At 43.2% G+C, this 12429-nt stretch overlaps 1 protein-coding gene across 1 annotated transcript in view; it reads left to right on the top strand.

The window, feature by feature from the left end:
• Positions 1-12429, top strand: part of LOC143775068 (uncharacterized) — a 187793-nt gene that overhangs the window by 162036 nt on the left and 13328 nt on the right. Inside the window, exons 3-4 of the mRNA XM_077262902.1 lie at positions 8182-8252; positions 9830-9909. Of these exons, the coding sequence (XP_077119017.1) occupies positions 8182-8252; positions 9830-9909 (151 nt within the window). The remainder of the gene's footprint in view (positions 1-8181; positions 8253-9829; positions 9910-12429) is intronic.

The following is a 12429-nucleotide window of genomic DNA, read 5'->3' as shown; positions in this document are numbered from 1 at the left end:
ATGGAGACACGGCATGTGACACATCACAAGGTCAAGATGGACCGATAGAAAAGCGGCATAAATGGCGCGAAACGCCTCCACATATATAGCTATTTATAAAGGGCCTTGCAACATAGCATAATATATGAGTCTAATGAATTAAACAAACCAAAATAATATCAAGTTATATTTATTGAAAATTTATAAGACAATAAAAACCATCATATGTATAAATATCACAACAGTGAAATAGTGACTATATCAAAGTGCGCCTAAAGTTCCAGGTACATAGGACAGAGTAATAATGTCCAAATTATTACGATAGCTGCAATTCATACCACATGTGTGGCAGCAATCACTTTGTATGTGTGCTCACATGTGTAAACTAGTGGTAACATTACCTCCACTATATAGCACACCATACATTATCGTACCGCATTTATCGTATCGCAACCAAAGACATAAATATATTGTTATATAGGGATAAATTACCCATAGATGTCTGTGATGGTATGTCCTAGTCCTGGATACGTTCCCCGACGCGCGTTTCGCGTTGGTATGTGCCCCCTGAGGAAGCGGGCACATACCAACGCGAAACGCGCGTCGGGGAACGTATCCAGGACTAGGACATACCATCACAGACATCTATGGGTAATTTATCCCTATATAACAATATATTTATGTCTTTGGTTGCGATACGATAAATGCGGTACGATAATGTATGGTGTGCTATATAGTGGAGGTAATGTTACCACTAGTTTACACATGTGAGCACACATACAAAGTGATTGCTGCCACACATGTGGTATGAATTGCAGCTATCGTAATAATTTGGACATTATTACTCTGTCCTATGTACCTGGAACTTTAGGCGCACTTTGATATAGTCACTATTTCACTGTTATATTTATACATATGATGGTTTTTATTGTCTTATAAATTTTCAATAAATATAACTTGATGATATTATTTTGGTTTGTTTAATTCATTAGACTCCTGTTTCTCCTAATTAGCCATGTATAATTGAGTCGTAATGTGCAGTCATTTACTGACGTTTTGGTTTATATATATAGCATAATATATGCGTATCTCACACCTCCTGAATTCTAACTTATGTCAGCTGCAGTAAACGCCTGGCAAAGCAATACAAAGTGGGAAACCCAGAGTTTGGTGATGACCGTGGCTACCAGATTTTGGCCAGTCATTGCCTGCAAAGGATTCTCTACAAAGTTTTATATTTATGGTAAAGTTAATTTGCCCAATTAAGTGGTTTTGTAGAAAAATGATTGCAATTCCTAAATGGTTCACATTATATTTTTGTTCAACCTCTAAGTAAACCTGAAAGTCTACACTTCAGTTGCATCTCAGTTGTCATTTTGAATAAAAAATAGTGGCATGCAGACAGGGCCGGTGTCAGCACCTGGGCAAGTGCAGGGGCCCTGAGCAGGCAGGGGGGACCACTCACCGTCGGGGACACCAGCATGCTATGGGGGCCCGATGCCTGTGCCGGTTTACGCGAGTGGGCCCCCAAGCTTGCTCCAGACCCCGGTACTTGGGATACTTACCTCTCTCTGTTCCGCTGTGGCGTCTTCTGCGTCTCCTCACTGTGATGTTCAGGTCAGAGGGCGTGATGACATGACTAGTGTGCGCCCTCTGCCTGAACGGTCCCAGTGCCGGAAGACGCCGACTCTGAGGAGTACGAAGCAGAGCAGCCGCCAGCGAGGAGAGGTATTTTATTTTATTTTGTTTTAAATGTTTGGAGCATTTTATGGGGCCAATTATATATGGAGCATCTTATGGGGCCAAATTCATATGGAACATTTTATGAAGCCAATTACATATGGAGCAGTATATGGGACCAACTACATATGGAGCATCTTATGGGGCCAATCAGGAAGAACCAGAGGTGTCCCCAAGGTGCCGGACCAAGGATGATGGTACAGAAATGAATACTGCCTGCCATAGAGGACTAGATTGGGCTTCGGACCAGGGCAACTTGGATCGAATAGCATAGATAAATGGTCATTATTGTGTTAAGTACTAACTATTGTATTCATCATGCAGCGCAAATGGAAATAAAGCATTCCATTGCTTGGAGTAAGTAATGCAGTGATGTTGAATAATACAGCCATATAACACATTCCGTTATGCCCAAAAATTATCTAACGCAAGGTTTATGTGGCTTTTTAACATTGAATATGTCAAACTAAAGCAATAGAATTCTATATCTGATTACATGGCTATATATAGATGTGCTGCGTGCCCATCATACAAAGGTAGTGTGCTGTTTGACTCGGCCTTGGTAAAGTATATCTCAGCCTGTGTTCACACTGCAATTATATCTGGAATGAATCCATTGCCCCCTTAATTTCTACAGCCTATTGATCCATGCATTGTACTTATCCTTGCTGAATCCACTGCATTGTTTTTCATTTGTGATGACTGGGTGTTTTTTAATACAGCAATTTAGAAACAGGATGTACTGAATCTGCAGCTTGTACATAAATCAGTTCTTACAGGCTTATTTTTTCTTCAGATGTCCTACTTTGCTCTGTTGTCCCCCAATTTTGCTGCCAACACAGCCAATTGTGCCTATTTTTATATAACTCATCCTTCTGTGCTGTTTTACTGTGACTGTGTTGTACTAATTTGATCAAAACCTTTAGAAAATTATCAATTACCGTATGTGCACTGGAGTTTGCAAAAGTGCAGGGCAGCATGTGGGGCTCTTGACATATCAAGTATTGGCAACTAAAATAACCCCTTGCACCTCATTATATTGTATCCCACTAAGCAAAAGTTGAACTACCGTAATGCAATTAATTTACATCTATTTCTGTATGAAACACAAGCTTAGTTCACTAAATTGTCTAATCAGAATCATAAAAAATTCTGTGCTGTTTATTAGTGAAATGCAAATACAGCAATATATCATTTTACACATTGATCAGAAATAGGGAAATGGACATATTCAAAACATCATACATAATAATTAAAGTGGCTATTTGAGAGTTTGAAAGAAAAGAGCTGCTATGTTTATGTGAGGTCAAATAAAGCAGCAGAATCGTCTGCAGGAGCAATCCATGACCGCTCTGAGCCAGCAGAGATCATCGTTCGGCAGAACAGGCAGGTAGTTTTTGTATGGCGAGATAATGATTTTAGTGATATCAATTTGGGGTACATGCTTATATAGACAGACACAGTTCTACTACATATGCACACATAGAAACAGACACCTCTAGTACATATAGACACAAACAGCTCTGCTACATATTTACAAATAAACACAACTTTCCTACATATGCACATATAGATGCACACAGCTGTGCTACATGCACACAAACACACAGCTCTGCTACATAAACATTTATACACACACAGCTATGTTACTTGCACATTTATAGACATACATAGCTCTGCTATATGCACATTTACATATACTATACATGACCACAGTTCCTTGCAGGCATGTGACTGATCGCATTAACTGAAAAGTCCTTGAATTCGAGGGGTGGAAGGTCCTTCAGTTGCTCAGCTCGTGCAGCCTCCATGCAGGTACTGGTAACTTCCTTTCCTGCTCTGCACCAATTATATAGATCTGTGTCAGGCAGGAGGAGATAGAGGTTCTCTTTGTGATAGGGAAGGACATGGTGTCTGCATTCTCCTTTATCATGGGAAGCTCTCCTTTTGCTCACAATTCTATGGGTGAGAGTTCTTACAGTAACCGCTAACATTCTTCCATTTCCCGCATGATTTGCTGGGAAATAAATTGGTCTTGATTGTATCTGTTGGGGGTATTCCAGCTGTTGTCTGCAACTGTGTGGTGTAAGTCAGTTTGAGTAGTAGAATCAGGCAGAGTAGTGGAGTCAGGTTGAATGGGCGAGGACGGGGATGCGTCCAAGTTTAGTGGAGCAGCCATTTCAGGAGCTTGTTCCTCTTCTTGGTCGACACGTGGTGGGTCGAGAAAGTCTTCATAATCAACAGCTACAGGAGGAAGTGCTTCAGGTACACTTTGCGTCTCTTCCATTAGCTCGGAATCTCTAGACAGTCAAGGAGGTAGCATATTTCAATGAACTACTCAAGTGGGAGCGTCATCCTTTCCTTGGGCCTGCGCCACCCGGATCAGCTGTTGAAACATTTTCCTTTGGGGAATGCGAGGGCTCCACTGATTCAGAAACACGTCTGCCGACTCGTTGAGAAGGAGATTTCCAAGTTCCCTGAGTACGTTCATCCCCAGAGTCATGACGGGGCCTTTGAAAGGGTCTCCAGCAGTCACTATGACTCCTTTTCGGCCTACATTTACCACACACTGTGATTTGCAACTGATGCAGCGGTCAACTTGATTACTGGGCCCCATTCAGGCCGCATCATCTCAGAGAAATGATGTATGAGGTAAGTCTCGGGCATGGTAACTTGAGAGCCCATATCACCTAAACAGCGGATGGCCCGACCATCCATTTCGGCCCAAACAAGAGGACAACTAGACTTGTGGGACTTCTTGCTCTCCTTCTCGACTGTTCAGGCTCCGGGCGGCGTCCCACAGACACGGGGCCTCCTAGTTTAATGGACAGTAGTGAAGGGGTCTTTCCCAACGTGCACATCCCCTAGCAAAATGTCCAATTTCCCCACAGTTGTAGCAAGTGGGTTGTCCTTCCATATGAGGCATTCTCATCTCCCGACGAGGCTCAGGATCAGTTCTGCCTCCAGAGAGGTTCGGTGGTGTCAGTGGTGTCTTTCTCAAATCAGACCACTCCTCTCGCATGTCTCTTTCCACAGCTCTCTCACCCAACTTGGCTCGGTGGTCAGTGGCCCAGATACCTCCACGCTCCGGACCTTCCCCATCAGGACGGTCACCCCCTGCTCTTGCTCACATGCACATGCTTCGCCTCCAACTTCTAGAAAGGTCAGGCAGGCATTTACCATAAGCGCTCTTGCAAGGCCTGTTTTAGCAGCGCATCTCTGAGGCCTGCCACTAACTGATGTTGCAGCACTATATCAGGGGGGCCTACGCCTACGCCATCTCGCTTAGCAGTCGCAGCGTGAATCTCCTGCAGCGTGCTCATGTAGTGGGTCACGGCCTCCCCCTCCCTTTGAACGCGGTTGAACAAGCACATGCGCATCTGTGGGATCTCTGCATTTCTTGCAGAATATGCAGCACCTTATCAAAAGTATCTTGTTCATGGGGGGGCAGAGCATGACGGAACTCCTCGACTTCCCAAAGGTTGGTCCTGTTCTTTTAGCTTTCCCTCGGCCCACAGGGGAGAAAGCCCCAACAGTTGCCGACCCGGCGCAAGGAAGGTACCCCTAGCCCGATGCTTCTGCTTACACTTGTATATAAAGTTATACTGTGGCGAGGTAAAAGCCTCATGGAATGACACCCTGTAGGTAAAGGGGGATGGTGTGAATGTGCAGAGTAGAACACTACGGCTCTGTACATTGTGCAGTGTTTGTTCTCAGGAACTGCGGCTTGGCTCCCATTCACTTCAGTGAGAGCTGAAATGCAGCACCTTAGTATGACCACTACATAGTATATAGAGCTGCTATGCTGTTTTTTGGAAAGATACACTGTGTTCATCTGCTCACAGCTAGTTAATGGTGCCTGTTGTCTGACCTTCACTGATTTTGCTGACTGATTCTAAGGTCAGGGTCACAGGACCGTAGATAATCTCTTGGGAGAGAATTGGGTGGATTATGCTAATGACACTCCGATCAACCGCTGATTAAAGTTTAATCTGAGTGATCCAATTCTCTCGGATAAGAGAACCATAGCACACTGTGAGGACCAGATGAAGAACAAAATTTCTCCCTTGTGTGAGTCCACGGAAATCAGACTGCATTTGTGTCATCCGAGTGCATGGCCGATCTTTTCGACGCACCCATAGACTTAAATGGGTGGGTGTCTTTGCATACTGTAATTTTTTCACAGACAGATTCTGTCAGTCAAAAATATCGATCCTCAACACTGCTCCATTGAATAACAACTTTGGTCCGAGTGATAGCCGATAAAAAAATCAGCGATCACTCATCTGATTTATACACTTGTGTAACCCTGGCCTAAGGATTGGTCATCAATATCTAACTCCTGGAAAGCACCTTTAATAGAGAGAGAGATTGAAGCAAGAAGAAAGGGGCTTGATGAAGGCAGACTGGCACGTTATTTCTTAGATTTGTATGCAAATTGCCTCTTCGGAGAGGAAAAGGACCCTGGCATGCCAGAGCCGGTATGTCACTCTCCGCAAGGAGAAATATTACCTTTTAGACTTCTTATATTTGTGGCAGCCACTGCTAGACACTTACCGGTACTTACAAATGTGTCAGGTTGTTGGTGCTAAGCATGCTGAGTGCAGGATTATATTGAACTGCATTGGACAGACTGGGTACACATCAGTAAAATAGTCACTGCTTGGTTTGGTCAGAATTAAGAGCTCGAGCATAGCTTGAAATGTGTAGACCCATTATCTTTTCCTCTAAGTTTCATTTGTTTTTAACATACTTTCCTGTTTTTAATTATACCATTATGTGATTTTTTTCCCCAATTTTTCTTCCATTTTCTGCGATACTGGATTTACCTCCTTTTTACTACTCGGTTGTGGCTATAATTTTCTTGAGTGGTCCTAATTTTTATGGAGAATGTAAAATGTACAGGTGTTGTCAGTATAGTTGCCTATACCTGTCACTAATTCCCCAGCCTGCAATTATATGCTTCCATATTAGTCTTGTACATTCAGTCTCACAGCACAGACGGCATTGCTAGACACTCACACAGCAATGAGATGAGATTTACTGTTAAAACAAAAGAATGAAGAAACCAGTTCTCTTGGGAAAATTATACATTACTAAATATGAAGAGAAAAGCTGAATTGTTTACAAAAAGTTATATATATTATAATCCTATAAGGAAAACATTAAGGAAATCATATTGTAGTCCTCTTAGCTTTTAGAGAATAATGTAATTGTTGTGCAGCCTTAAAGTAATCTGAGCATACAGTATGGCAGCTAATTAAATGGTAATGTAGGTAAGCAGGTATTAGGATAATAGGGCACACACTTAAGGTACCGTCACATTAAGCGACGCTGCAGCGATAGCGACAGCGATGCCGATCGCTGCAGCGTCGCTGTTTGGTCGCTGGAGAGCTGTCACACAGACAGCTCTCCAGCGACCAACGATGCCGAGGTCCCCGGGTAACCAGGGTAAGCATCGGGTTGCTAAGCGCAGGGCCGCGCTTAGTAACCCGATGTTTACCCTGGTTACCAGCGTAAAAGTTAAAAAAACAAACAGCACATACTCACCAGCGCGTCCCCCAGCCTCTGCTTCCTGACACTGACTGAGCTCCGGCCCTAACAGCACAGCGGTGACGTCACCGCTGTGCTTTCACTTTCAGTTTAGGGCCGGCGCTCAGTCAGTGTCAGGAAGCAGAGGCTGGGGGACGCGCTGGTGAGTATGTGCTGTTTGTTTTTTTAACTTTTACGCTGGTAACCAGGGTAAACATCGGGTTACTAAGCGCGGCCCTGCGCTTAGTAACCCGATGTTTACCCTGGTTACCAGTGTAAAATATCGCTGGTATCCTTGCTTTTGCTGTCAAACACGGCGATACACGGCGACCTAGCGACCAAATAAAGTGCAGACCTTCTAGCAGCGACCAGCAATTTCACAGCGGGATCCAGATCGCTGCTGCGTGTCAAATACAGCGATATCGCTATCCAGGTCGCTGCAACGTCACGGATCGCTGGCGATATCGCCTAGTGTGACGGTACCTTAAGGCTATGTGCACACGATGCGGATTTAGTGCGGATCCGCAGCGGAATTTTCCGCTTAGAAACGCTGCAGATCCGCACTGTGATTTACAGTACAATGTAAATCAATGTGAAAAAAAAAGCTGTGCAGAAACACTGCGGATTTAAAAGAAGTGCATGCCACTTCTTTTGTGCGGATCTGCAGCATTTCTGCACCCTTCCATTATAGAAATCCGCAGTGGTAACTGCAGAAAATCCGCATCAATTCCGCATAAAAACCGCACAAAATCTGCATAAAATCCGCGGCAAATCTGCACCTGCAGATTCCTTCCAGGAGATGCGGCTTTTGTGCAGAAAATTCTGCACCCCATTCCCCAATGTGTGCACATAGCCATAGAAATGACAGCGAGTACCACAGCTGCAACTCACAAAAAATTGTCCACTTATTATCCCAATGTTTATTTGCAGGACCGAAAATGTAACACAATCTGCTATGCCTGCTGTTCTTCTTTTCAGAAAGTTGGAATTAAAGTTTTCAGGTATAATTTTAGATAAGCAATTATTATGTGCATTTGATTGCTTTTGTTTTGTTCATTACCACAACTTGAACTTGACGTTTTCAAATTCCTTTTCAGCGAGAAAATCAATCTTATGGTGGCCCAGTCAAATTTGTATGCCCATTAATTTTTCACCCCTAATCCCTCATCATCACACGTCAGATGTACCCCTGTCAATGCAGCAGAAATTATGATATTTTGGGGTATTGTGCTGCATATGGGCATAGTGAAAAAACAGAGCTTTGGCAATACTGGAGTACTGATATACTCTACAGCACACTAGTATTCTGTACGGCCAAGACAAGGACACTATTTGAAGCAATCCAAAAACTTTAGCATTATAGAGATAATAGTGTCCTCCCCGAGACAATCCCAACTTTGATTGTCCAGTAGCAGAGAATTTGCTGATATGTACAACTCCCAAAGGGACATCTGTATAGATGAATCTCTGGCTCATTTCAAAGGGAGGCTAAAATTCCAACAATATTTGCCCAGTAAGAGGGCCAGGTATGGATTTAAATTGTAAGAGCAGAATGAGAGTACCCCTCAGAGTAACTTACAGATTTCGAGTTTATGAGGGGATGGACACCCATACTGGCCCCCCTGAATGCTACCTGTCCTAGAGGTGAGTGGAAAAATTGTGGGGGAATTGGTGCACCCCCTACTTGATTAGGCTTAACACCTCTACATAGAAAACTTTTACACCAGCTTCCCACTCTTTAACACTCTCACTCTCAGAGGTACAGTTGCATATGCTGCCATGTGAAATTAGAGAGACCTCCCGAAGGCGCTGATTGGCAAACGCTGAGAAAAGGTGACAGCAGCGCCCAATTCAGTGACAACATGCTTGAGGTCAAGTATAAGGGTATAAGGACAAGAAGGATTTCACTGTACAATGCTTTTGTGCTGTTTCAATCTGCAGGCAATACGGGGAGCTTACTTCTTTTTCAGAAGGTAGTCATCAAGGTACTAATATTTGGCAATCAGAAAAGTGAGGGTCCCAACACTTTTCAAAACTGATGATGCCCATATTTTACCAGGTCACCATTTTCCCTATGAGGTTCCCCAAACGGCGAGAAAGGAAAGAACACAAAAATGTGCAGAGTATGCTCCAAGAAGGGAATACGAAAGGACATTGTTTACCATTGTACAGAGCTTAGTGGTTATACCACTAAGAGGCAAAGAACTTGGTAGTTGGAGGAGTCTACAGGAACAATATATTTAACGGTTGGCTTATGGCAACAACAAACAATGCCCAGCAGCTTTGGGGTTCAGGGAAGATATCATGGAACACCTCGGGTCAGTCTGCAGCAGCGCTAGCGGGAACAGTCTGTATTGTTTGCTCACAGATGCAGATCACACACAGTGCTCAAAGATCTTTTGTTGCTGAACACAGTATCCTTTGCTGTCACAGGGGCTCTCACTACAGAAAACAGGTCACTGTCTCAGGACAAAGCAAAGCTAGTTGTCACATGAGTGAAAATCAAATTGGTGTTTGCAATAATTGCTTTAATTGTAATGTCTTAATAGTTCATGTTATCATATGATTTATTTTTCAGAAAATACTAAATGTGTAAACATTTCTGAAGACAAAATGTTTAAAAACATTGAGGAAGTAGTCTGCACTGTAAAAGAAAAGGTAAAATAATAGCAAATAAGAGTTTTGTCTAATGACCCATAGAATCATAGAATGTTAGAGTTGGAAGGGACCTCAAGGGTCATCATGTCCAAGTCCAACCCCCTGGTCAGTACAGCACAGGATTCACTAAACCATCTCAGACAGATGTCTGTCCAGCCTCTGAAGACTTCCACTGAAGGAGAACTTGCCACTTCTTGTGGCAGCCTGTCCCACTCATTGATCACCCTCACTGTCAAAAATATTTTTCTAATATCTATTCTGTAACCTCTCTCTCTCAGATTAATTTCATTGCTTCTTGTGTTTCCATGTGCAAATGAGAATAAGGATGATCCCTCGACAATGACATCCCTTCAGATATTTGTAGACAGCTATTAAGTCTCCTCTTAGCCTTCTTTTTTGCAAGCTAAACATTCCCAGATCCTTTAACCGTTCCTCGTAGGACATACTTTGCAGTCCACTCACCATCTTGGTAGCCCTTCTCTGAACTTCATTCAGTTTTTCAATGTCTTTTTAAAATATGGTGTCAAGAACTGGACACCTTATTCCAAATGCTTCCTGACTAAGGAGGAGTAGAGAGGGATAATTATTTCACGTGATCTATACTCTTGGATTCTCTTAATACATCCTAGAATGGTGTTTGCATTTTTTGTTGCTGCATCACACTGTTGGCTCATGTGCAGTCTGTGATCTTTTAGTATACCCAAGTCTTTTTCACATGTGCTGTTGGTTAGTTCTATTTCTCTCATTCTGTAGATTTAATTTTCATTTTTCTTGCCCAGATGTAGAATCTTGCATTTCTCCCTGTTAAATACCATATTAGTCACCGCTCATTGTTCAAGCTTATCTAGATCCTTCTGAATCCTTTCTGTCTTCTCAAGTGTTAAGGTACCTTCACACTGAACAACTTAACAACGATAACGATAGCGATATCGTTGTGTTTGACACGCAGCAGCGATCAGGATCCTGCTGTGATATCGTTGGTCGGAGCTAGAAGGCCAGCACCTTATTTCGTCGCTGGATCACCCGCTGACATCGCTGAATCGGTGTGTGTGACACGGATTCAGCGATGTCTTCACTGGTAACCAGGGTAAACATCGGGTTACTAAGCGCAGGGCCGTGCTTAGTAACCCGATATTTACCCTGGTTACCATTATAAATGTAAAAAAAACAAACACTACATACTTACATTCCGGTGTCTGTCGGGTCCCCCGGCGTCCGCTTCCCTGCACTGTGTCAGCGCCGGCCGGCCGTAAAGCAGAGCACAGCGGTGACGTCACCGCTCTGCTTTAGGGCCGGCGCTTACACAGTGCAGGGAAGCAGACGCCGGGGGACCCGACAGACACCGGAATGTAAGTATGTAGTGTTTGGGTTTTTTTACATTTACACTGGTAACCAGGGTAAACATCGTGTTACTAAGCGCGGCCCTGCGCTTAGTAACCCGATGTTTACCCTGGTTACCCGGGGACTTCGGCATCGTTGGTCGCTGGAGAGCTGTCTGTGTGACAGCTCTCCAGCGACCACACAACGACGAAACAGCGACGCTGCAGCGATCGGCATCGTTGTCTATATCGCTGCAGCGTCGCTTAATGTGACGGTACCTTTAGCTATCCCTCCTAGCTTTGCATCGTCTGCAAGTTTGATCAGTTTACTTTCAATTCCCTTATCTAGATCATTTATAAAAATGTTGAACAACACTGGGGCCAAGACAGAGCCTTGTGGTAAACCACCTGAAACACTCTTCCAATTGGATGTGCAACCATTTAGGATGAATCTTTGAGTACGATCACTGATCCAGTTAAGAATCCACCTAACCGTAGCCTTTTCAATCCCATACTTGGTCATTTTTTCAATATGGAGAGTATAAGATACTTTATGAAATGCTTTGAAATTAAGATATGCTATATCTACCGCATTTCCCTGATTCACCCAGTCAATGATTCCATAAAATAAGGAAATTAGATTAGTCTGGCATTATTTGTTTGCAATAAACCCATGCTGGCTCTGGTTAATTACTGTACTCTTACCTAAGTACTTACATACATGTTGTTTACTTAATTGTTTAAAGATCTCTCCTAGTATAGAAGTAAGGCTTACTGTCCTGTAATTTCCTGGCTCCATCTTGTTTCCTTTTTTGAAAATAGGGACAACATTTGCCCTATCCAATATTCTGGGACTTCTCCTGTTCTCCAGAATATTTCAAAGATTCTGGCTAGTGGTTTTGCAATTTCCTCTAACTCTTTTAGTATCCTAGAATGCAAATTGTCTCTTCAGAGAGGAAGAGGACTAGATCTCTAGTGCCACCTATTTTAAGCAGTCATGTGAAAAGGCTCGTTAAAGGGTCAACATTGACTGTTAGGCTTGCTACTTCCAATAGGTGGCACTAGAGTTCTCGTCTTCCTCTCTGAAGAGACAATTTGCATATTTCCCATTGCGGCTTTAAGTCTCCTCACCTCGACATACTTAACATGTCACTCTCCGCAAGGAGAAACGATACTTCTTAGTACCCTAGGATGTAATTCA

The sequence above is a fragment of the Ranitomeya variabilis genome, chromosome 5, assembly GCF_051348905.1.
Source record: "Ranitomeya variabilis isolate aRanVar5 chromosome 5, aRanVar5.hap1, whole genome shotgun sequence".
In the NCBI taxonomy this organism is placed as follows: domain Eukaryota; kingdom Metazoa; phylum Chordata; class Amphibia; order Anura; family Dendrobatidae; genus Ranitomeya; species Ranitomeya variabilis.
The sequence above is the reverse complement of the archived record's forward strand: the minus strand, read 5'-3'. Positions and strand labels throughout refer to the sequence as shown.